We start from the raw sequence: 25,581 nt of genomic DNA, 5'->3' as shown, positions 1-25,581 counted from the left end.
CTCTCCTTTCTCCCCCCCTCCCTCTCTCCCTCCTTCCATGTATTCCATCTATATATCCATTCATCCATATATCTTATTTACTTTCTCCTCCCTCCCTCCTGCTCTCTCACTTTCTTTCTCTTCCTTCCATTCCGTCTTTCTTTGTCTATTCTTTTCTCTTTCTTTCTCCCTTTTTCTTTCCCCTTTCTTTCCTTTCTTTCTTGTCTCTTCCTTCTCTTTATCTCTCTCTCTTTCCCTCCCTTTCTCTTTCCCTCTCTCTCTCTTCCCCCTCTCTCTTCCCATCTCTCTATTTCTCTCTCTCTCTCTCTTTTCCTCTCTCTTCTCCCCCCTCTCTCTATCCTTCCCTTCCTCCTTCCCTCTCTCCTTCTAAAGCTAGGAGAGAGACCTACCTGAAAGAAACATACACACACAAACTTTCAAGCGCCCGGCAGCGTCGCTCCTTACAAGGGTTCTTCTGTCCCGCATTACCTGGAAAAGCCGGCAGGCAAGGCTTCTGGGTCCAACAAAGGGGCCATCCCTTTGAGACTTCCAAAGACTTCCTCTCCTCCCACTTTTGGGGAGAGGAAAAGGCTGGAAAGTGAGGTGTGTGCTGCAGCCTCATGCCCCTCCCCCTCCCCTGCTGGCAGCTCTGGACTAGGCAGCAGTTTGGCTTAGCTGACTGCCTGAAACGTAACCTTGTTCCTACAGCTGGTGGCAGAGGGAAAGGCAAGGCTGCCAGGTCAGAGCTGTCACCACTTGGGTCCCTGCCAGCCCACATCTCATCCCCTGCCTGGATCCTCCAGCAGCTTTTGGGGCTTATCTGCTGGGAGGCACGGGGAGGGACCGACCAGGAAGCACAAGGCTACATCTCGCCGAACGAGCGTTTTTGCAGTTGTTGGGGAGCAGGGAGCTTCATTTGTTCAACTTCTACCTATCCCACCATTAGGCACCATAAAAAAGGAGGAGGTTAATACAGCCTGACAAGAAACAAGAACAGCGGGGAAGATGCGACAAGCGAAGGCAGAAAGTGAAGCCAAGTCCACACAAAGCCCCTCACCTGCTGTGTGTGCTCGGGCCCCCCATCCCACCCCTTCACTCCTGCTAACCATTTCCTTGGTTTTCAAACCTTTTTTCCACAAAACTTTCCCCATGTGACCCCACCAGCGAGCTGTTTAGTTACAGCCTCTTTGGGCAATGAGGAGTATTGAGAATACCCAGAAAGGTGGGAAAAGGTTGCCACACTCACCCTTTCTCCTAGCGCTCATCCACACCTGTGAGCACCCTAGTGCCTAGTCCCATTAACCCGCTGTTCTTCTTAAAGCTGAACAATCCTACTCTTCTATGAAAAATGCGTGCCCCTCCCTGCCAGCCTGCATCTCATCCCCTGCCCAAATTCTCCAGCAGCTGCTGGGTCTCGCCTGCCAGGGGGATGACCGGGAAGCACAAGGCTATTCTGCCTGCATTGCCCCTTGGCCAGCCACCCCTCGGCCAGCCGCCCCGGATGGGCAAGCAAATGACCATTGGGGGAGACATTTTCTCTCAGGCTTCCCACTTGGAAGGCCCCATAGAAGCCAAATCTGGGCCCAAAAGGCAGCCTCACCTCGCCGTGCCCCCCCCAAGCAGCCCTTTGGCTGGTTGCAGCAAACGCGATGTGGATCTTCCTTCCCAGTTCCACCCACCAGCATTAGGCCTCGCTCACAGCATTCTTATAGCGGTTGCCTGCACTCGTCCAAAGGGCAGATCGGTGGGCAGGAGAGGAAGGGGCATCATGCTCCCTGGTCACCCCCCTCACCCGCCCTAGGGGGAAGGTCCAGAAGCTGTGGAGAATCCAGGCAGGGGCAAGATTGAGGCTGGTGGGGACCCGAGCGGTGATGGGTCAGCCCTGGCTCCTCTTCCTTTCTACTACCAGACAAGCTGGAGGCTTGGGACACTAGGGAGGAAACTTACTAGGCTATGAGTGCCACATGGGATGGAGCTGCAGCACTGGCGCCTGAGCAAGTCAGACAGGTGCTAGGTCCCCACCCGCCACCTGGGAGGGGGCCACGCTGGTGGGGAAGCCAGCCAGAAGTTACTACCAGTTCGGCGACTCACACCAAATTCTTCCTAGCAGTTTGCCCGATCCAGTGCGAACCGGCTGAATACCAGCACTGATTTTGAACCAGTTGAAGCTTTAGCATCAGTTGGTATAATTATGGTATCAGAAATTAGCATATGTTTTAGATGTGAAAATAGAAGTAAAATTTCAGACTAGGCGTCTTAGGGGATCCTAAGAGTGCTACTGATCGTTTATATCTAATTTTGCCATACATCCAAATATTTCCAAATGCCATCATACATTGCATATTTGGCTAGTTTCCTTTTGCTTTCATCCTTTTATAATTAGAGTTAGTGGGCTGGCCCCCATTCTAGGATGTAATCATTCTAGGATATAGAAAGCCTTTATTTTTTTCCTAGTTATCTAATTAGTCTTTGATTTCTTGTGTGAAAATAAATTCTAGTTCCTGGTAATTTTTCTTTACTGTATGTAAAAGCAAATGCATTATGACCAAATAATCACCACTTTTAGAAGAAGGTGTGAATTAATAATTATGCAAATAAAAAAGATAATCATTCATACTTCTACTATATGCGTGCTATATGCCCTTATCCACAAATATTTATATTTCTTAGTTCATATGCATATAGAATGGAGGATTTCTTGTAACAGTTGAACCTAAGAAAAGAAAAGCAAAAAATTGATCTTCGAAGCACTTTCTTCCCATAACTCTCTAAGGAGTCTCATAGCAATAGTGATTGTGTTTAGACTTATATACAACTTCACAGTGCTTTGCAGGCCTCTAAGTGGTTTACAGAGTCAGCATATTGCCACTATCTGGGTCCTCATTTTACCGACTTTGAATTGAACTGCTGGGAGTTAGTAGAATTAGCTTGTAATACTGCATTCTAACCACTGTACTACCAGGCTCATAAGAGATGACCCTCAACCTTTCAGATAACTACATTGTTAACTTGTAGTTCAAATTCTTAAAACTTAAGAGTGAAACCAACTGCCTTTATTATGGCTTCATTCAATTACTTCTATTTTATGAATTGCATGTTGTAGTCTATTACATTATTTATAAAAATAATCTATATGGTATATCAGACATTTTACTACTTGAATGGGAACCTCCATGCCTATGGGCTAGATTAGGAAGCTAAAAACAATCCAGGAAGAAAGCAATGGCAAACCATTTCTATATTTTTGAGAAAAATGCAATATGGATATAGTCATATATCCACCAAGACTCAAATTCAAGGAACACTATTTTTTAATAAACTGTAGTTTATTTGGCAGTTATTCTTTTTTATTCTATTAAGAACACATAGTATAAGAAAAAACCTGTTAGACCAAACTATTAACCCATATAATCCATTCTTTGTCCCAGAATGGGCAAATAAATACATTATGGCCAACAAAAATGTTCCACAGCAAATATTAGAGATGATAACACCATAAGCAATTGTAATGATTAAAATGAACCAAAACTGAAATAAAAAAGCATCCAAATAATATTAATATAAAAATAATTCCATTCTTTAATATATTATTAAATCTAACTCATATCAAACATATCAATGCATATTTTTACAGAATGAATTAAAAAACTCATTTCAAAAATCAGTAAAGAATATATTCCTTGAGTACCATATTTAGTAAAAGAATACATTCCTTGGGTATCCTATTTAACTACAGGAGTGTAAATTTCCATGTTCCACTTATACTGTTCTTTGTAACAGCTGGTATTCAAAACATGCTGTCTGCAATTTCAGATAACAGTCATCGGGACTGGCAGCCAACAGTAGTCCAACACTGCCATAAATTTGCCAGTTTCCTTTTAAAACCATTGAAATTAGTTCTTTTATCATATCATATTGCATCATATTCCAGATTTAACTGTTTAGTATAAAGATATTTAAAGGATTTTTTCTTTTTTTGAAAACTAGCTTTTGGTAAAACAGCAATGAAGATATTGCTTGGAAAAAATATTGAGATGGTGTGATATGGCTCTATCTACAAGAAACAATCATGAAGACAATTATTTTTTTCTATGTCATTCTTTGACAAAGTTGGACTTTGGAGAGGCTTGATAGCAAAAATAAATGCTGTTGACGTTTGCTGTTGTAGAAGACAATTTAGCCAAGAAAACTGTCAAATAGATCATAGAATTAATCAATTCAGAATTCTCATCCAAGGCACAAATAACCAGGCTTAACTTATCATATTTTGGACAAATTAAAGAACCAGCTCTCTGAAGAAATATAGTGCTGGAAAAGATGCAAGGACAGTGGGAAAAAAGAGAACAATGTGAATAGTAGTGATGGTGCATTGGAAGAGCTGGGGGATCAAGTTAGGAACAAATCCTTCTAGAGAAAATTTGCGTAGTTGCTAAAACTTGATATCAATTTGATGGCAAATAATCAAATTCTTTCAGTTCATATTTCTATGCTACAGTGTGAAATTTCTTCAATTTATTATTTTTTGATGTTAAAATCCCTGAAATGTTTAAGTATTCATTAAAATAGCTCTCCTTTAAACTAGATTTTAAACAGAAGCTTCTATGGGGAGAACTGGTATATTAGGAGTCTTACATTACGGGGTACAATTCCTAAAGATTTTTAGCACTGCAACTTAGAATTTCTGTTTAAAACTACCCCATTCAGAATTTCATATTAAGGTGAAAATTTCAGTGATTTTCTCATTCAAACTCACTACTTACTCTTTGAGTTCCTGGATTTTATTTCACCAGAAAGTTTGTATAAGGGCAGTGAAGCACATGGGACTTTTGTGTTTTCCAGAACATTAACAAAGTGCCTTGTATGTGTAGCTTGACATTTTGTTTCTGAACTATGTACTTTGCCCCTTGGCCAGAGTTGTTGATGGGAAATGACTCATGTGCTTAAGTTTTTAAATCTTCAATCATTCAACCTGAATGCATGCAGATCTCAAATGTTAAATTTCTGGGCCACTTGAGGAATACTGAATATAAGTAACCACAGCTGTATATTCAGCAGGCTTCAGGTTTTTTTTTTTCATGTATAACTAAGAATAGCAGCCTTCCATCAAGTCTGTAATCTTGCATCTCTCCGATAAGTCTAATATGCATAAATCAAAGTTACAGGAGATGCAGATAGCAAAAGAAAGAGATTTTTAAAACATGGTTGAAGTCATTACTTTTTAATTTTTTAATGCATGCCATTGCATCAGAAATATTGTATTTATATTTTATATTTTCTTAGAAGCACTATCAAAATGATCCATGTAAGCATTCATGTGATGTTTTTGAGTAAGGGGCTAGGGTTATACTAACCAAAGATGGTTGAGATAATGAATGTTTATTCTTGTGCAAACAAATAAAAGAGCCACACTCTTCTACCTTCCCTTCCCTACAAGATCTGAAGGGGAAAAGGAACAGAAAACATAATTTCTATAGGAGATTTTGCCCAACTCAGGACAGTTGAAGAACATTCCCAAACAAAACCCCAAGCTCAAAAATAAAACAAACAACCTTCACCCCCATCAAAAAAAAAAAAAAAACCCAACCTCCACCCAGGGACTTTGTCCTTTAAATGTATTTCAGTTTGCATTTTGATCTGAGTTTGGAAATGTTATCACCCACTTTGTCACAGACATAATTCACATCTTTCTTCAGGCACTGTAAACAAGAGAAATGGTTTAATGGCTCCCTAAAAGGCACTCTGCACTGATAGCTGAGATTAGACTGTTTAGTAATGGATTTTTGTGTGCTGGAGAAAGAAGGGGAGGGAGACTTTGGCAGGGGGGAAATGTAGTGGAAAAGAATCTTTGAAAGGCAGCAATGAGGCATCTGAACGTTTGCTGGTTGAGTCTTATGCATGAGAAGGTAGATGAGTTTAAGGAATCTTCAATACTGTGACTTTTATCAGTCACTGTCCCTTTTGGATGTAGAATTTTGCTACATGTTAATTGAGGCCATCTAAATCCATGAATCATCTACAAGACAGAGTGAGATCTGAAATAAGACCATGGCTGGCCCTTGGAAGCCCTTGTGAAAAAAGCATGGGCCCCTTTAAACATGATCTTGTTGTAAGGCTCTCCATACCACACCATTTCCAAAATTCCTTGGTGGGGCTGAAAGTGAGTAAAACTTTTTGAAGACATCATGGTAAATGCTTTTGAGCTTGTTATTCAGATATATGAGAATCAGCCAAGGCATCCTTTCCAATATACATTTTGGAGAAAATCCTGTGTTTCTGCTGTTCCTGGTTGAAAGGAGAGTATTTAAAAATATAATTTCTTTTGTTGACAAGTTGTGCTTTGTATATAGGGTTATGAAGCCATAGTTACAGCTGGAGACATTTCACTGCATTTCACTTTCAAATGACAGTGCATGTCTCTTCTATATTTGAATATAGGGATAATCATTTAGCTCCAAAGATTTGACACAATCTGATTTTTTTTAAGGGTGAGGGGTTGCTTTGCAATAGGATAATGTTATCTATTCACATTTGGTGTATTTCACTTTTTTCCCTTTGCTCAGATTGTACGTTTTATCTCAAGGTTACATTTTTGTTCATCACACTTAAGCAGGTGTTTTAATTGAGAACACCAGAAACTGCTCAACTTTTTATTCTGAATCATTATCATCAATATTTTCTTTGAGGCTTGGCCCATGAATCTCTAGATGTCTTATGATTCAGATTCATATGCTTTGGTTGTGGGGGTGCACTTAATGTTTCTTGAGAAGAAAGGAGTTTCACAGGCTGCAGGTCTACAATCTGAAGTGAGGTAGAGTCTGTGATAAGCAAATATCGGAGAGGCCAGATTTTTAGGAGTTTCAGTTTTGGGACTGTTATTACTTTTTAGCTCAGCTTTTCTTAAAACAAACAAACAACACAGCTATTGGTAAGAAACTTTAATTCTTGCCTTACTGTTCTTCTAAACATACGGTCCCTAAGTGCCAGTATGTTCTACACATTTTCCAGTCAAAGTGTTCCGGAACTGTATATTATGTGACCTGATATTTATTATATGTAAAACAAGTGCTTTTATAATCCATGTACAAATAGATCTCCAAAACCTTAAAAGGCTCTATTCACATGTTTTCACTTCTTTTTTTAAGTATAAGCTGAGCAAGAGAAATTTAGAGATATAGAAAAACTTACTTGAGATTTGGGTTTTTTAACCCCTTTTCCAATTTATTATGGTATTGTAAGATTTAGGAAGATCAGGAAATGGAACCAGAGGAAAAAATATAGCTGTTATTTGTGTTCTGTGAGCACTGAAATCTGTATGAACATGAGATTTTGCCAAGCCAAGTAATCTTTCAGATTACTAAATCGTAAGTGATTATTTGAGTAGTTTGTACTATTTTTTCTATGGAGATCTGCTTGAAATCTAGAATTGTTCTTGACAAGGAATTTTAAGTATTTCATGAAAGTTTCTGCCTCTGTATTCCATGGATAATATATTAAATTGGCTATTTGTGTGTGTTGCTTATGTTTCTATGCTGATGATAGATGCTATCCCCACCTGTTTGAATAATGTTTCCTAAAGAAAACAATAGCTAACTTGTTTGCTTCAGCCACAAAAAGCATGAAACAAAAGTTAAACCAATCTTACCAGTTTTTGCGCTGATCATTGAACATTTGGCCTCACTCAAGCACCCGAGTCTCAGATCGCTGGTAGATGTTGACCAGATATAGAAAAAAGATCTGTAGCAGGTTTATCAGGTTTGAGCTTCACCCTGACATTAAAAAGTTAACTTTACTACCTCAGACATTATATCTTCAGACTCTAAAAAAAAGATGGCATGGACTTTTAATTAAAACTCCAGCATAGTAACCTAACTCTGCATTTTGAACCTTGCTATCCTTGTATCAGAAGCAAAAAAAAATATATCTTGTAGCAGAAGAACTGGCAGACATCATGTTCAGAAAAAGTTATTTAATTAGTGTTGATCATGACTCCCATTGATGGTGATTTGATAAGAAATAATTTAGTACTTAATAGTCCATTACATGCACCAGTTCTATCTGGGAAAGAAAAGCAAATTGTATAAAATGAATGTAATGCATTTGAAAAGCCTTGTTTCAGTGTGCTGATAAGCTGTTTTTAGTTGCTTTACTGCCTCTTCATATTGTGATGAGATACACTAGGACATATCACATAAGATGCTGTGGGAGCCTGTATGTTTCCTTCATTTTAAAGACAATTGTGAAAATGGCTCCTTAATTATAGATTAAGAAAGAAACCATAACCAACAAGTCGAGAATGGAAAAGGGCCTAAGATATAGATTCCGGATGTACTGGAAGACCAGCGTTTAAACATCAAAGGCACCCGAATATAAGCCCCACTTTTTCGAAACAAAAATAATGTGCCAGATTAGAAAATTTTGATCAAAGTCAAGATATGCTATCAGTAGCATGAAATATAATTAATAGAATCTGGTTTAGTAATACATGGGATCTAGCAGAGATATCCCAAATACATGGGACATTGCAGAGATATTTTAGAAGAGATACAATTGAGGACTCTGGGACTAAAAATTCTTGACCTTTCATTGAGTTGCAGGAGAATCTGAAAACAGAAGGATGGACCTGAAAATTTTCATGCTTATGTTTGTTTTTCAATTTTTAATGGAAATTGAAGTAGGAGGTCTCTTGGAAGCAAACAAATGTTCATTTCTTCTTTTGATTTCTTGAATAATGCCCCCAAATTGTTGTTTGGAGGGGCGAGGGAACAATTTCTTGAGGTTTCACATTTCAAAAAAAGATGCAACTTTAAGAGATCTTGAAAAAGCACTTTGCTACTTTTTTATATGGTCCAGCACAAAAGGCAATTGCAGGCTGAAGTGCGCTTAGTAGGAATGACTATTTGAAGCCATCTGAAGATAAAACAGTACCCCCAAATTTCATGTTATTGCTTTTGTCATTATGAATAGGCTTTTCTATTGCTTGATAATGATCCTATAAGGGAGACATCCTTAGGCTTCTGGAGATAGTAATGTGACATTTCTGCTTGAATTTCCATGTTATTACTTTATTATTGTTAATTAGTTTATGTATTATGCTTTGTTTTCTTTTTTGTTAGAATCTGTTTTTTTCTGCCCAGGGTGACTTTAGTTGAGTTGTGCAGCTATATGAAAGTGATAGATTAGATAGATAGATAGATAGATGATAGATAGATAGATAGATAGATAGATAGATAGATAGATAGATAGATAGATAGATAGATGTAGGGCTTTTTTCTATCTATCTGTCTGTCTGTCTGTCTGTCTACCTACCTACCTATCTATCATCTATCTATCAGAAATTCTTTAAAAAACAAGAAAAAGTAGACATTCAAGATATTATTTTGTTTTACAAATTCTTATTTATTCAGAGGACAGTTTATAACATATCAGTTACATGTATTGCATAATAGTTTATCTCCAAATGGAATAGTTAGAGGTTGAAACTGTGCAATCATTTCTGAAAGTCAGTCTTAACTTTGATATCATTAATTTAAATGGGGTATCTGTTCTCATGTTTCTAAGAAGGGTCATATTGAATTTGACCAAAGGCGTAGTTCAAGAGCTCAACCAAATTCAAATAGATAGTCTATAAGTGGGAGATGATGCTACAACACTAATGTTTCTCATTCATAATTTTCAGCCATGGTGTTTGGAAAACATAATGCCTTCTTACCAACAAGTTATTAGCCTAACTGATTTGTCTGAAAGATTTCTAAATTGGCAACAGTTCCTCAATACCAAATTTTGTTCAAGGAACTTCACTTGATTAATATGCCCTGTTGAACATTTGTGAAGTTTATTAACACTAAAGGTTTTACCACAGTTTGGAAAACTAAATTAGCAAGAGGCTGCTTGCAGAGCTGTTGATGGTATTTCATTATGATTTTTGAGTTAGGATTTCAATGAAGATGTATATAATTTATAACTAAAAATACTATTTTGAAGCATCTTATACTGAAAACTACAGTATTTTTGGCACGAGTTAATTAAAAGCAAATGCAAATGGTTAAGGTTTGTTTCACTGATGGTGACTCACACCCTCATCACCTCTTAATTACGCTGCTGTAATATACACAACTTGAGATTGCCTTTGAAGACCACCCAGATACCACAGTTGGTCGAAAATGCAGCTGCTGTCTGTTAATGAGGGTTGCTGCAGCAAAATAACTCCAGTCTTGTGGGCATTCTATTGACTGCTTATCAGTTTCTGTATGGAATTTAAAGTTTTTGTAAATATCTATTAAGCCTTGCATAGCTTGGCTTCCTGTCTTGGGACCATCTCCTCTATGAATCTGTTGTCTTCATATTTAATCTATGAGGGATCATCTGCTTTAGATTTTCACCTCAGTTGAGGCTAAGAGTATGAAGGCAATCTTTGTCTGTTGTAGCCTAACTGCTACGGAATGGTTTGCACCTGCCCCAAAGTACACTGGATCTTCCCTACTTTGTATTAATGCTGGAAGGTGTCAAACTAGAATTAATGGAGATGTGCCATCAAATCCATGGTGACTACATAAATATTCTCCATTAAGATATGTTTCTAACTTGGCCTTTCAGATCTTTCAACCATGCCATTGCCACTGTAACTGAGTTCATCTACCTTGCTACTGGTCATCTCTTTTCTTTTCTTCACGTTATTGAAGCTTTCTTTAGAAAGTTAGATCTTAATTTATCCAAAATAAGATAATCTGACCTTGGTCACTTGTTCCTCAAGTGAGATATCTGGGTTGATTTGGTTAATGTCCTGTTGGTTTGTTTTCTTGACACTCTGTGATATTCTCTGCAATCTTGTCTAATACCAAATTTAAAAAATGTCAGAAATCCTTCAAAAAAGGATATCTTTCTGTCCTTTTACCCCAAAGTCTTATTTTGGCTTCCATAGAATGTCACAGAGAACACCATGTTTTGCACAGTTCTTATCTTTGTAGGCATGGACACATTCTGCTATTTGAATATCTTTTCCAACACCTTGATGGCTGTTCTATCAAGTGCTAGTCCGTGGCATATATATTAACTTCTGGTTTCATTGTTGATGTTGTTGATTATGTAATTAGCTTGCTCTTTTTTATAATTAATTTTAGTCCTGAAGCTCCTTGACTTTATCTAAATCATATTTCCTGTCAAAGTTGTAAATATTAAACGTTTGGCATCATATTTTATTCTTAAGCAAGGGTGGGAAGTCTGAGGACCTCCAAAGATTGTTGAACTGCAGTTCCCATTATTCTTAACTATTACCTACTTGAAAATAATTTCTATTCCTGGTTTTTTTTTCATATTTACAGTGGCTTTTCATGGTCTTTCAGTGAAAATCAAGAAAGAACCCCACAGCCCATGTTCTGAACTCAGCTCAGCTTGTAGTCAAGAACAACCATTCAAATTCAGTTATGGAGAAAAGTGCCTGTACAATGTCAGGTAAAGTAACTTAATTTTGCATAAATACTTTCAGTAGAAACTTTAATATCATAGTGATACAGTAATGGAACAGTTTAAAAACATAGAATACGACGTACATATGGAAACATATGACTATTTTCGCCCTAACTACTTGTATAAGGATTATTCTTTATATTATTCATGTTGTCTTGTATTCTTGTATGGACTGCACTGCACCAGTAGAGGCTAAACCAATTTTGTTGTATACATGATGTATAATGACAATAAAGGCTTTGATCAAGAATAATGGAACAATTAAAATCTACTTTTTCTCGATCTTTGGAAGAGGTTATCTGGTCTTGTTATGTAGCAAATTTGTATTTGATCTACCAGCTCATAAGTGGGGAAATAAATTCTTATCATGTATATTTTTCCTAAGAAAATAAGCTAAAGTAGGAAAACAGTAGGCTAAGTTGTTGCAAAAGGGCTTTTCTCAAAAGGCAAACTGGGTTTTGTTTTTTTCCTGATCTAAAAGTCCTTTTGAAAAAGCATCTTTGGGACAACCATGATCTTGGTTGATTGAGAATCTCAATAAAGAGTAGGCTAAATTATTTCCCTTAATATAGGAGTTTCTCTTTCATAAATTTTATGGTTTGAAATAATATTGGCTGCCTGAACACTTGGATTTTTTGTTTTGTTTATATTTAAAAAAAAATTAAACCAGTGTTTCTCAGTCTTGGTTTCTTAACCTTGTAAAACTGTTTGGACTTCAACTCCCAGAATTCCTTACGTAGCTTAAAAGAGAAATATAGTGATTCCTCTATAATTAGGGGTGCAATGTTTCTGCTTGCCACTCCTTGACTGCTTTTGCCAATAGATGCAGCCAACAAGCCTATGGCTTTTTAATCATAACAGAAGACTAGTTTATTCTTCTCTATTATCATATCAAAATTTCTAGTTTTCATATTATGATGAACAAACCATCTGTATGTGAATCTATCCATTGACAATTGACACCAGGTGGGGATGATCGAACAGAGTGTACAGGAATGCTTGCACATTTCTGGAAAAGTCAGATTACAACTGCTCACTCTCCGCTTCATGAAAATAATTGTAACTAAATCTGGAACCTTCCATTGAGACTCATACATGATGAAAGTGGTATTGGTTTCTTGTCTTTATGTTGAGATTAAACTATAGTTCCTGATTCAGATGTTCAACATATCTATTTCAGTGTGAACAAAGGGATAAGAGAACTATATTGAATTTTTTTTAAAATAATAAATCAGAATAACATTGTTTGCAAGCTAATCCAGAGCCAGTGAACATTTTTATGTAAGTATTCAACCTCCACTTTAAGTGACATCTGATACCTATATATTATTACTATCTGCTTCATCAGGCTGCTATGCTATCATAATCGGTAGTTTGTCATAGCTTTGTAGTTACTGTCTATGCATGCTCAAGCTCCTATTTATTTTCCATTGAAAATGATTAAGAGGATTCCTGCCTTTCTGGAAACAAGAACAGGGGCTTTGCTTGCACCTGTTACAGGAGCAGTGCCAAACAAAAAGGGAAATTAATCCTTTTTCAGGTAGTGGTCCTTTTCCCAGTTTCAAATGATAGTGAAACAAGTGAAATTATGAATCATCTGAGTGCAGTTAGTGTGGACAATGATCTGAAAGCTTGTTAAAGTTGTATAATGATATAGGATTATAGGAGTTGAAATAAAAATATTTGCAAGCCAGTGTGGGTCATTATCACTTCCCTTAAGGAGATGCTGTTTTTCTTCTTTGGAACGGCTTTTTTCACACATTCTGCATTGTAGGTAGAACTGTGGCTCCATTCATTTTCATTTATATCTTATTTCATCTCTGTAATTTCCAGTGACAAAGAAAGTGTAAAAATGCAACAGAGCGTAACAGCTGGTACAGATGCTCTGTAAAAGTATCAAAAGCAATCTGATGGTGATGGTCTCCAATAGTAGAAACCTGGGGAAATTAAGCCCATTGCCAAAAAGAAATCAAAGTGGGCATGAGGAATGCTTCCTTTGGAAGAAAGATCCATAAGTGGTATCCAGATGCATTAGGATGGGTATAAAGTGTCTGCCTTTTTATTTATCCCACAGAGTGCTTTGCAGCTATGTATTTACTCTTGGGAGTTCAAATAGCTCTGCAACAAAGACTTTTTTGAAGAAAAGAATAGCATCATTATAATATGCATAACTTTATTTTTATTTTAGTTTTACTGTATGCTTCTAACATTATAACGGTGCTTCAACTCTAAGATGGCAACAGACTCCTGAATGAGAATAGGTTATCTGCCCTTTCTCTGGATTTTCCAGAACCCCTTTCTCAGTGGTCATCAATATGGAAAAATGCTGAAAATTGTAGTTCAGCTGTATCTAGAAGATAACAGGTTCCTTCTCCTAGGCTCATATAAAGGAAATCTTTTTCTCCATTCCCCAAATTTCCTGGACTTCCTTCATCATTCAAGGATATGGAATCTTATCAGATTTACTTATTTGATCCAATCAAATATGTTTCTTTTGAAATGCAGATTACATGCATACACTTATGCACACATCTATAGAAACACTGGAAATAAAACATAACATGTCACCTTACTGGCATGTTTTTTGCATAAGGATAAAATAAATCTTACTTTGAAGGTAACTCTTGAGTGGCTGATGAAACTTAAAAATGAACCCAACTTCAAACAATGAAGCAACATACAATACAATCTCTGACTTCCAATTATTCATTTAGCATAACTTATATCTTCCGGTCATCTTAAGTCAATATTATAAAGTGATCCAGTGAAAGACTAGCTTACTGATAAGATAATATATTTGTTTCTAATTCTTATCAGGCTTTAGAATTACTCCTAGAACAGCTCAGTTCTATACCTGAGAAATTCCAATTTGCATCTTTGATGATTCTTCTCTCCCTAATACTGGCCATGTTAAAATTGGATGACCTAGAAATTTGATAAACATGAAAACTGACAAGATGCGATTTGAAATAAGACTTTTTTGGCATAGGGAATCACTTTTTACACTGTCCTGTGGTAAGTTATTTGAAATGCAAAAACTTGAATCTGTTGTGTAAAACTTTAATCATCTAGTAAAAGTTTTGCTTCTACGCTTTCTGGAATATTTCTTTTTTAAAAAAAAAATGTGATTTTAACCATTTTATTTATGTTCTATAGCTTTAAAGGTTCATTTTTGTAAAATCAGCTTGCATGATCCAAAATCTTTATAAAGCTGCAAAGCCGTCTTTGTAAAAATTGTGGTGCAAGCATTTTGTTCTACATATTCTTAAAAAGTAAGAAAAACAAACTCTCCAAACAAATAGCAGATGTATCTAACAAGCACAAAGAATAATCAGTGTGTATTTGTTATGCATATTATATCCAGTACTTCCTAACTGGGTTAGGAAATAATGCTGGATAGAGAATGATTTATGCTTTGATCATCTAGTAGAATCAAGATTAAGATTGTAATGTAGAATCAAGATTGTTCAAGATTAGCATTAGTTATTGGCCAGAGGAAGTTGATTAAATACTGTGCTTTATGCCATACTGTATTTGGTCTTGCCTAAGTGCATAATGTGAACTTAGTTTTTGCATTTGTAAGCCGTAATTCAGAACTTTACAAGATATGTGAACTCAGCCATTATGGTGCAGCCATGTAATCATGGTTAAAACAATCTAGAGGCAAATGGGGAAATAAAATTCAACTTTGAATTATATATTTGGTCTGTTTGGATCAGCATTACCTAAAATTGGGCCTTCAGCTATATTTTGGGACTGTAACTCTCGGAATTCTCCACAAACCAATAAAGGGAATCAGATATAGATAAGATTGCATACAGTCTTGAGTGTGTTATCAAGTCTAACTTGGATATGCTAGAAACTAAATTTGAGATTAGTATCCATTGATTATTTACAATTAGTCCATCAGTCTATCTGAAAAACCCATTTATATTTCTCCTTGTTAACAAACAGTGCCTATGATCAGAAACCACAAGTGGGAATGAGGACTTCTAACCCGCCAACTCCATCAAGCACTCCAGTTTCACCACTGCATCATGCATCTTCAAACTCGGTTCAGAGTTCTAAACCTGACCGGATTTTTGCAACTCACTTGCCTCCATCCCAGCCCATCCCAGACAATAACTTTCCTATGGATCACAGGTAACTGAATCAATTCTTCCTATGTTTGTTTTCCATTGCAAGTAGGTTTGTCTTGCCATTTCTTTATATTATGTTTATTATTGAATATGTCAGGATCATTCACCTTAGTTAATTTTATTTATAACCTTGAGAATGAATGAATTCACATACATGAAGAGACAAGAGCCACAATCAATACATGGAAAGGTAAAATATTCTGAGTATGTGTTGTCTATCAGCATATATAGTAAGCCTATATACATTTAAAAAAATTTCACAAAAAAGGTTCTTTAGACTGCAGAAATTTGAGAGAGTATTTTTGTGCTAGCTCATTACAACAGCGTTTTAAAAAATTCTTTTTAAGCCTGAAAAAAAGTTGCTACTGTTTTAAGAAACCAAAAAACAGCACATTTTTCATGACCAGGCCAAAGCATGATAAAAGTTATGCTTTCTTTAATGAATAGTAGAGAAGCTTGAAGGATGCTTTCCAAGATATTTTCAGAACATGCTCAATTTTAATACATAAAACATATAGCATTTTTTAAATTTTGTGTTGACTGTGCTACAAATTTAAAAACTCTAAACTATATATTTTGCAAGTAATCAATTGAGAAATCATTAGCACTAGAGAATCTGAAGATTTTTAAAGATGGTATTTTAATGGCAACAATAGAACAGATGTTAACATCTCATAAAATTCTACTGTATTTGGATAAAGTAGACAATGTTCTATAAATCCCATACAGATAAATGCTATTTATTTGACTGGAAAAAAATAGCTATATAGGTGGGGATTTCTTATGAAGGTTACAAATCACTGTTTGTTCGTTGTTTTGAATTTAATTAAATCAATTGTACATAAATATCGCTGTTTATTCTTATAATTTGCATAGTATCCATTGAAAGGGTGTGGGCTTTTTTGTTTTTTATTTAGTCCTTTGAGCATTTTGAAATGCACTAGCTTAGGAAAAGGAAGTTAAACAGCCAAAACAAACTATGTTCAAATAACTTTAGACTTAGCAAAACCACAAAAGCTAAAATACTAAACTGAAGCTGAATCACCCTGCTTATTTCTTAAATTTGAATTTCCTAAGGCAAAGCATCCATAGATTAAACCAATATATTTTGCTTAAATTTAGTTATGGCTATATTTGAATTCTGATAATGATTGTTAAAGCAAGTCTAATTTATTCAATTGGTTATATTCTAACCTTAGCAGAATGTATTCCAGAATTTAGTTTTAATCTGATACCATATGTTTTTTTTCCACTCCATAATGTGTAGTAATGTATCGGCTCACAACTGACATATCAGAGGTGGTATTCAGCAGGTTCTGACCAGTTCTGGAAAACTGGTAGTGGAAATTTTGAGTAGTTCAGAGAACTGGCAAATACCACCTCTGACTGGAGATTTTACAGAATCCTTCCCCTGCCCTGCTCACCAAACGATGCCCACAGAACTAGTAGTAGAAAAAAAAATTAAATCTCACTACTGTGACATACTATTTATGAAATTTCCCCAATATAAACAATGACACAGATAATTTGGTGATGGCGATGGTCTTTGAATTTGCATTTTCATTCTGAAGTTGGAATATCACCATATAAATTCCAGGCTTTTAAGCCACAAATGTATTTCTTATTAGTTCCTTCTAATAGACTGTGATAATAAAAATTGCTTGTTGTCCTGCAATTTCATCTGCTAAAATGAAACAGACATGGAAGTTAATCCAATGAACTTCATGGGCTTTAACACGCATTTTATTTACATAGATATAATATGAAGGGCTGACTTTTTATTTTTGTGCTAGGCAGGTATGGCATAAATTCCTCATGTATGTTTCAGCAGGAGCTTATTGGTAAACCTAGTTCTTTTTTAATTGCATAGTGATTGTGACTCGCTGTACCAAAGAAATCTAGGTTCCAGACAGAACAAAGAACTCAAAAAGTTTACAAAATGTGATGAACCATGGCTCAGTATATTTGTAGCTTCAATAAATTATTAAATTGTTGTTATTGCCCAGAATCACATGTAAGATGGGTAGTGGTAGAAGTCTTTTAAGCAAACAATCAATACTATTGTATTCTATTATTTGTGAAAAGCCCAATTAACTTACTGAGTACCAAAAGAAATCAAAGCTACTTTTATAAACACATGGCGCTCTCCTTCCTTCTCCCTCCCTCCCTCCCTCCCTCCCTCTTTCTCTCTTTCTCTGCCTCCCTCCCTTTTTCCACACCCACCCACACACTCACTCTGTCCCATCTTGAATATTCATTCGGTGCAATTGTCCAAAGTGTTCTTGAGTCCCAATTCCATGGTTGGTTGGCCGGGGAAGTATCTAATAGCTAAATTGAAATTATATGAATGCTGGGTGGCATAACAGGTAAGGCTTGACTTGTATTTAACAGCAAAAGGATGAGAAATATTTTTGTGAGTCTAGTTATTTTCTCCCTTTTTTTATGCATTCCTTCTTAGTTTAGTTTGAGCAAACCATACTTCACTGATACATTAAATTTTCTATGGCACATTAAATGAAGTGTTTTGAATACTGAACATGCTATTTATATGTAAATTATCAGTCCAAATAAATAATAGTATTTAAATATCTGCTACCTGAATGACTGCAAAATCAGAGTTTTTGCTAAACACTATACAGTCTTTTGTTACTTTATTTTCTCCTTGTGTGATATGAAATATTGTTTTCTTGTTTCATTCATTTCTCTGTTACTTTTAGCTATTTTATTAATATCAAATGAGCAAAGAAGAGCATACTTAATTGGTGCTTAATAAAACTGTTTATTATGGCCGGGCCAACCATGAAATCCTTCTCTAGGAGCAGCTATTTTTATCTAATTCTTATAGAAAGATGATCCCTATACTGTCTCTTAGATTCTTGCTATATTCTGAAGAAAATTGTATCTGTGTTTCTTTCCGAGGAGAAAAATTAATGTCCAAAATTTACTATCATTTTTCCCATGCCATCTGTTGTAACAGTTTATCTTCCATCCTACCCTGACCACAATCCATTCTTTCCAGTATCTCTGTCTCCACCATCATTAGATTAATAATCATTTTATGTGTTATTATCCTAGATTTCGCCGTCAGCTCTCAGAACCTTGTAATTCCTTTCCTCCTTTGCCTACCATGCTGCGGGAAGGACGTCCAATGTACCAACGCCAGATGTCTGAGCCAAACATCCCTTTCCCACCTCAAGGGTTTAAACAGGAGTACCATGATCCAGTGTATGAACACAATGCCATGGTTGGCAATTCAGTCAATCAAAGTTTCCCTCCTCCTCTGATGATTAAACAAGAACCTCGAGATTTTGCATATGACTCAGGTAATCCCAAAAAAATTTTCAATTTTTTTTCTTCATTTTTCACTCAGTATGATATTATTTATTTGATAAGAATTGATTTAGTTTAAAGATTTAAGTCTGAAAAACTTCACTAGAGTCAACCTTACTAGATAACTTAGTAAGGTTCATTCTGCTTTGACACATTAGATTGTTAATGAAATACAAGTTTTATCATACAAGATTTCCACCATTAAATAAAATAACATTGTTTTCAAATGATCTTGTCATCTGAAATGGATTTTTATCTATATAATATCAAGATACTACAGTCTGAACTGGAAACTTAGTGCAAATATTTCATTTCAGGGTCTTTCCCAGCATGAATTAAGAACCCCTGTTGCAAGCATTAGATATCACCATCCTTCCATTTTTAGAATCAATACTGATATTTTTATGTTAATTAACGATCCAGTAGAAGAACTCTGAATCAGTCAAAACACTGATATTTGAAATAAAGTTTTATTTCATAAAGAATTGCATATCAATACAATTATTTAATATGAATAAAACTAATTATTATTTATCTGAACTTGGGGTATCAGAAAAAACTGACGATGAATGTAGCACATGATTTTGGTAAAATCCTCTCCAATTGATAAACCAACTTTTTATTGACACAAGTTCATTTTTAATAATATTTTACAGTATAATGGAATACTTTTGACCCCTTGAAGTAAACACTCTGAATATATGTACTTTTAAATGAAATTAGTAAGAAGCTAAGCTAGGACAGTAATTTATATTTCTCTGGTTATTGCCAGATGCGGTTGTAAGATATTTATCCCAATCTTCAGACATTGGAAGAGTTGTTATTTCTGGAATCCTGGTTTTTTACTGAAAAGATTATCATGTTGTTAGTCATTTAAGAACTGCTGAGTAAGTGGTAGTAGAGGTTCTATTGATTCCTGTTAATCATATCCTTTTGCATTTGGTAGGATTTTTATTCCTCCCAGAGAGAAAGAAATTGCAAAAATGTGTTCAACTTTTTGAAAACATTTTGCTACCATTGATTCAAAGGAGAATCAATGGAGAAAGATAACAGTTTTAGGAACTCCCATTTAATACCCTCAAATATGCTTACTTGGCCTATATAGCTGATATGGTAACAAGGTTCTTGTTCTTATATTTTAGCAGGGAGGGTTACCATTTCTTGTATTTATAATCTGAACTGAAGCTGATTCATCTTGCCCCCTTCCTTATCATTCTGAAAGATTTGGTAAAATAATATATGAACCTCTATTTCCTATGGTCATTTAGAAAGTATTAGTTTATATTTTTCTTAAGCATAATTGTTGACTCTTGGTTGTTGATAAATAGTATTGACTCTTTTGAACTAGTCTTACAAAGCATAAATTAAAGCAGTTCTTTTATCCTACTGCTCTCCTAGATAACAGTATATGAACATCAAAGTCTTATGCTACTTGTCTTTCCTACAAGGATATCAGAGAAGTGAATTATCTGCTTTTAATTTTATCATTACAGCAGGATTGCTAATATATTGATCTACTAGCTACTGATCTCTTAACATATTTCTTATCTAGAACAGATAATCTCTTTCAAGACTTAGAACATGAGCTTTCATACTAAAATCTGGATTTCCACTGTTCTTTGCCCATGTCACACTGCAAAACTATCTGGAATAGCAGACTGAATTTTTGATACATATTCCCAGTCAGTTATCTGACCCTGACCTGATTCAGGGTAAATTGATGTTTCATGGGGTAGCTAAAACTTTGGTTATGTTAACTTACCATTCTGAATAATGAGCTGTGAAGGAAGTCATTGTGTTAGATGGATCTGTCTCATTGCCCATACATTTGTGGGAAGCAAGAATGCTTATCATCTTTATAAATTTGGTAAATGTAATATCAATTTAGTTTTGTTTCTTATTCCCATCTATTCTTTTAATTTTGGGAATTGGCCTCTGCTTCTGCAGGATAAAATATTAGTTTAAAATGATCTAGCAGGACAACCAGTAGTCATGAAGAATTGATTTGTGGTCTTAGAGTACTTTTTATAGTTCTAAATTCCTGCATTTAAGTTGGCACATCTGTACCAACATAAAATACAGTCAATGGTTTGATGGTGCTTTGTCTTGTTCTGCAGAAGTCACCCTTTCCCTTATCTTTGCTCTAAGAGTACTTTAAATAACCCTTTTGGAAGCATAATGCATTTTGCCATTGAACCATTGATTTTATTATGTTTAGGGATGTTTAGGGATAAGTCACACTGAAAAGGAGCTTGAATAATATTACTTTAATATCTAGATAAAAAAAATTAAATCTCTTTTGCAAGATCATTATAGTAAGATATTCCTTCTGGGAGGTTTTGAAAGAGCCTCAACACTGCTTATTGCTATTGAGCTCCATATTCTTACCCATTTTGGAAATTTGCTGAATGAAAACCATTATTATGGAATGATTATAACTCTATTAAAACATGACATTAATTATGACATCGGAAATGGCAGATCAATTAGTTGTAATTGCAGGTATGCAATTTCTATTGCAGAACATTGAGATAATGGAACATGGAAGAAATAGAAATGTCAGCACAGTAGAAGATGTTTTATTTTTTCCACCCATCCTAGGAGTCATGCTGTGGGGAGAATTCAGACTACAAAATGAAATAGTAGTTTCTATTAGAGTGCTTATTTTTATAGGCGCTTTCTAGGTGCACATAATTCTGTAATGGGAAGTATTCTAGGTCACAGAGTCATAGCATCGGAAAGCCATCTAGACTATTGAATTCAATTTGCTTGGCACAGAAAACCAATGTAAATTATCTCTAAATGGATGGCTATTGTTTAACCTCTGCAGAACACATTCATCAAAGGATCTACTTCATTGTCAAAATGGTCTCCCATTAGGAACCAAAATTTTGCTTTTTGACTATAACACCATTATTTGGGTGCCCTATCTTCTGTAGCAATAGAAAAAAGTTCCAGGCTTTTTTCTGTACGGCATTCCTTTAGGTACTTCAAAAGCATTAGCAGATTTTCTACTTTCTCATCTGTTTAAAATAATAGGTTTTCCTCATAAGGTTTAGGTTTGCTCCCCTTGATTATCCATACAGTCATTTGCTATGCCATTTGCAGTTTCTCTGAATCTTTGTTAAAGTATGGTGACCTGAAATGGATGCAATATTCCAGGTGAGACAATGGAACAATGGAACTATTATTTCTTTTGATATGGTAACTATATTTCTGGTGATTCATCCAAAAAATTGTATTTACCCTTTTAGAAAATCAGCCTCATTTTTTAGGAATAGTCTTCCACGAGACACTAGATTAGCCCCAACATTATATTCTTCTAGAAGCAGATTAGATGGAACACATTTGGATGACTTTTAAAATTTAATTTATTGAGAGAACCCCTTATATTATGTATTTATGAAGTTTATCTGACCATTAAGCAAATAATTTGGTATTCATAACAGAGAACAATAAAAACAACATAAGTACAAGCACAATAAATACAAAATATAAAAATTAAGGCAACTTACTATATTCATTCACAAACTTCCCTCTGTCAGGTTCTACTAATAACCTAATGCCTGTGAGAAAAGCAATCCCACAATCTGCTAAAGTGTTTTTTAAAAACTCCCAGTAAATTTAATCTGACAACAGCTGTTTTGACAAAACCATTATGATTTCTAATAAGTGCTGTTTTACTTTTATGGTCAATCACTATGATGCAAATAAATTTCCTTGGCATCAATGACAGATTGATTAGTTTTTAGTTTTCTGGCTCTTGTATTTTCTTTTACTTAAGATATGACAACAGTTGCCCTGTGCCAGCTAACTGGTGCTTCACCTATTCTTCCAAAGTGATATGTGATGGATTCATGTTTGGCCACATTCTAAATATCACCCTTGTCTGTAGTGCAGTATTTGGTCTGAATTAATTTAAGTTCGGAGTATATCATCATATTGTTTTTTGAAATGAGTAGGCCAAAATTTGAGTTGAATATATATTTTATATTAGGTATTTTATATTCATTTTTGCCATAAGTAGATGGTACTGTTCCTTTTTTCTTTGACCTTGCTTAGGAAAGCCTTCTTCATTATTTTTAACATCTCTTGTTAACTCCAGCTTGCTCTGAGCTCTCATTTACTTTATCTCACTGATGATTTGATCTCTTTGTTATTTGATCTGCCCCTCCTTTACTTGGTTGTTTTAATGTGCTTTTGGATGTTCGCAGATTCACTAAACTTTTTGTGTAACCACATTCCCTTTTTGAGAAATATTTGAAATGGTTCCTTTTTCTCTCCCACCCAACCCATTTTTAGGAACTTGCACTAATTTTGAGCCCTTTTTTCAGTTAACTTCTCTAATAGAAACCTAATAAAAAATTGTTTTTACATTATTAAAATTTGGGGCTAGCCCAAGGTAAACTTTAATCTCATTTATTCTTCATTTTCTTAAAAACTAATTCCAGAATTAAATGATAGTTCTTCCCTAATTCCCATAAAATTTATGTTCTTTTTATTGTTTGTACTTTAGTAGTTTACATATTCTTTAGCTGAAAATAACTCATTTAAAACAGTAGTTTTTAAATGAACAAGTTCTTTATAAGTAGAAGTAATTTTTAATTTTTATTATGATCACAGACTAACATTAGAAATAAGAAGCATTAAAAATTGAAAGAAACAAGATAATATCTAAAAGTTGTTGGTGGATTATCAGTGAGCAGTCTTCCTAATTTTGTAGACAGTATAACAAAACTTACTTCATTCAAAGAAACCACATCCAACTGATCGGATAACAATTGTATATAAAAAGATTAGGGTTTCCCTTATAGTAGGTGGTGGCTATAGTTGGTTAATGTGACCTTTTCTACCTGGAGAGCTTTGTCAAACTCACACTGCCATACCAAAATTCTTTTTTTTTTTTAAAGCCTTGGGGGTAGGAGACCATTATCTGAAAAATCTTACTGGCATAAGTCACATTGGTCCTAGAAGAGAGTGGCTTAAAAAGATAAAATACTGTTACAGAATCTGTTCCCCATCTTTTCAATACTTTTCCTGTCTGTTTAATTATAGATTATGATTTGGCAATTTGTCGAGTTCACATCAAAGAGGAGCGTAGAATTTCAAATTGTCCATTCTTATACAATAGTAATAGTTCCCTTGCATAAAAGTGGTGTTATACGTTTGGTCCTAACACCCCATGAGTTACTCTTTCTTGAAAGGAAGTCACATTATTGGGAAGAGATTTTCAAAAATCTAGACATATTTTTTATTTTCAACAAAGGAAAAGAAAACCCTCAGAAGTTGGAAACAGATCTATAAATATTTTTGAATGAAAGAAAAACAAAAATGGGTATAGTGTATTCTGTACTTTCTATATTTGATTAAATCAATATAAAATACTTTGAGACAAGTTCCAGAGAAGAATTGTTTCTAGGATTCTATAAAGTTTTGTCTCAGGTTTCAAACTGGAAGACCATTTGATCCTACAATACCTAAAAGGAAGTAATATAGGGGAATATATGGAGTTCCTAGGACTTCCATAGCTTTCTGTGTTTTTTCTTACATTACGAAGGTTGATTTAGATCAGCCCAATGTATAAGGGACAAATAATTTAAAGCAGGGGTCCCTAATCCCCAGTCTGGACTGGCACTAGGCCATGGCATCCAAGAAACCGAGCTGCACAAACAAGCGAAGCCCCATCCCTAGGATGCAGGTAGTACACAAAACCATGCCCCCTCTGGTCTGCAGAAAAACCTTCACAGAACCGGTTCCTGGTGCTCAAAAGTTTAGGGGGCACTAATTTAAAAGACAAGTTTTTTTGCTTTTGGTTATATAATCAGTAAATGCAGTCAGAATGAGTACTATATCATAAGAATGTATTATTTTCCTGCCTTTGAAAGAATATTTTCTAGCTATATCATTCTGATCTTTACCATATATTTCAGTATATAAAAGCTGAAATGAGTGTTGTCAAAACTATTTTTATATAATTATAATCTCATACATCACATCACAGTAGCAATAGCTTCAAAAAATTGTCTTGTTCTTGATTTTATTTCTTCTCTCTCCTCCCCAAAGGAATAGATAAAATATCCTCTGAATCTACAGTTACAGTAAGTGGCATTGGCTAATGATTTGATTTGAGAATTGAGAATACAGTCTGGATTTACTCTTTGTGCATTAATGCAGGTCAAATGGACATCAGCTGAATTTTCAATCAGTAATGGAAGGCTGAAGCTTGTCTTAAACCAATCGCATCAGCCTTACCCAAGTCTGACTGATCCCTGGAGACTATATCCAGTAAGCAAAGCTTTTATATGAATGGAGCCTGGAGTTTCATTCATAAAATGGATGCTGAAGGGGGAAAGGGGCGGGGGAGAGCAATGGGAGAAATACACTGGAATGTCCATTTATACAAAGCTGAAGGGTATAGTGTTCCATCAGCTGCTACTCCTGCCCATTGACTTGAAACAATGATTAATGTGTGTTGGCCTCCTCAGTGTGTAACTTGACACCATTTATGTGGCCTTGGCATGTTTCTAATGTATAGTGAATGAAAAGGCTACATGAGCCAATCAGAAACATAAACAGGAACTGGTTGGTCTGAATTCCATTCAAATATGTCACTATAGTCCAGCAGTGTTTGCAGAACTTAAATTTTTTATAGACAGAGAACAGGGTGGAG

General features: G+C 35.3%; 1 protein-coding gene across 2 annotated transcripts in view; it reads left to right on the top strand.

Annotated features, from left to right (window-relative positions):
* The window catches only part of ETV1 (ETS variant transcription factor 1), a 135,528-nt gene that overhangs the window by 42,237 nt on the left and 67,710 nt on the right, over positions 1-25,581 (top strand). For both annotated transcript variants that reach the window (XM_087917963.1, XM_087917964.1), the window contains 3 exons: positions 11,298-11,427; positions 15,397-15,585; positions 18,657-18,904. In XM_087917963.1, coding sequence (XP_087774089.1) covers positions 11,298-11,427; positions 15,397-15,585; positions 18,657-18,904 — 567 coding nt within the window. The remainder of the gene's footprint in view (positions 1-11,297; positions 11,428-15,396; positions 15,586-18,656; positions 18,905-25,581) is intronic.

The sequence above is a fragment of the Pseudonaja textilis genome, chromosome Z (genome assembly GCF_049901715.1).
Source record: "Pseudonaja textilis isolate UNSWEBS1 chromosome Z, rPseTex1.2, whole genome shotgun sequence".
Taxonomy (NCBI): domain Eukaryota; kingdom Metazoa; phylum Chordata; class Lepidosauria; order Squamata; family Elapidae; genus Pseudonaja; species Pseudonaja textilis.
The sequence above is the reverse complement of the archived record's forward strand: the minus strand, read 5'-3'. Positions and strand labels throughout refer to the sequence as shown.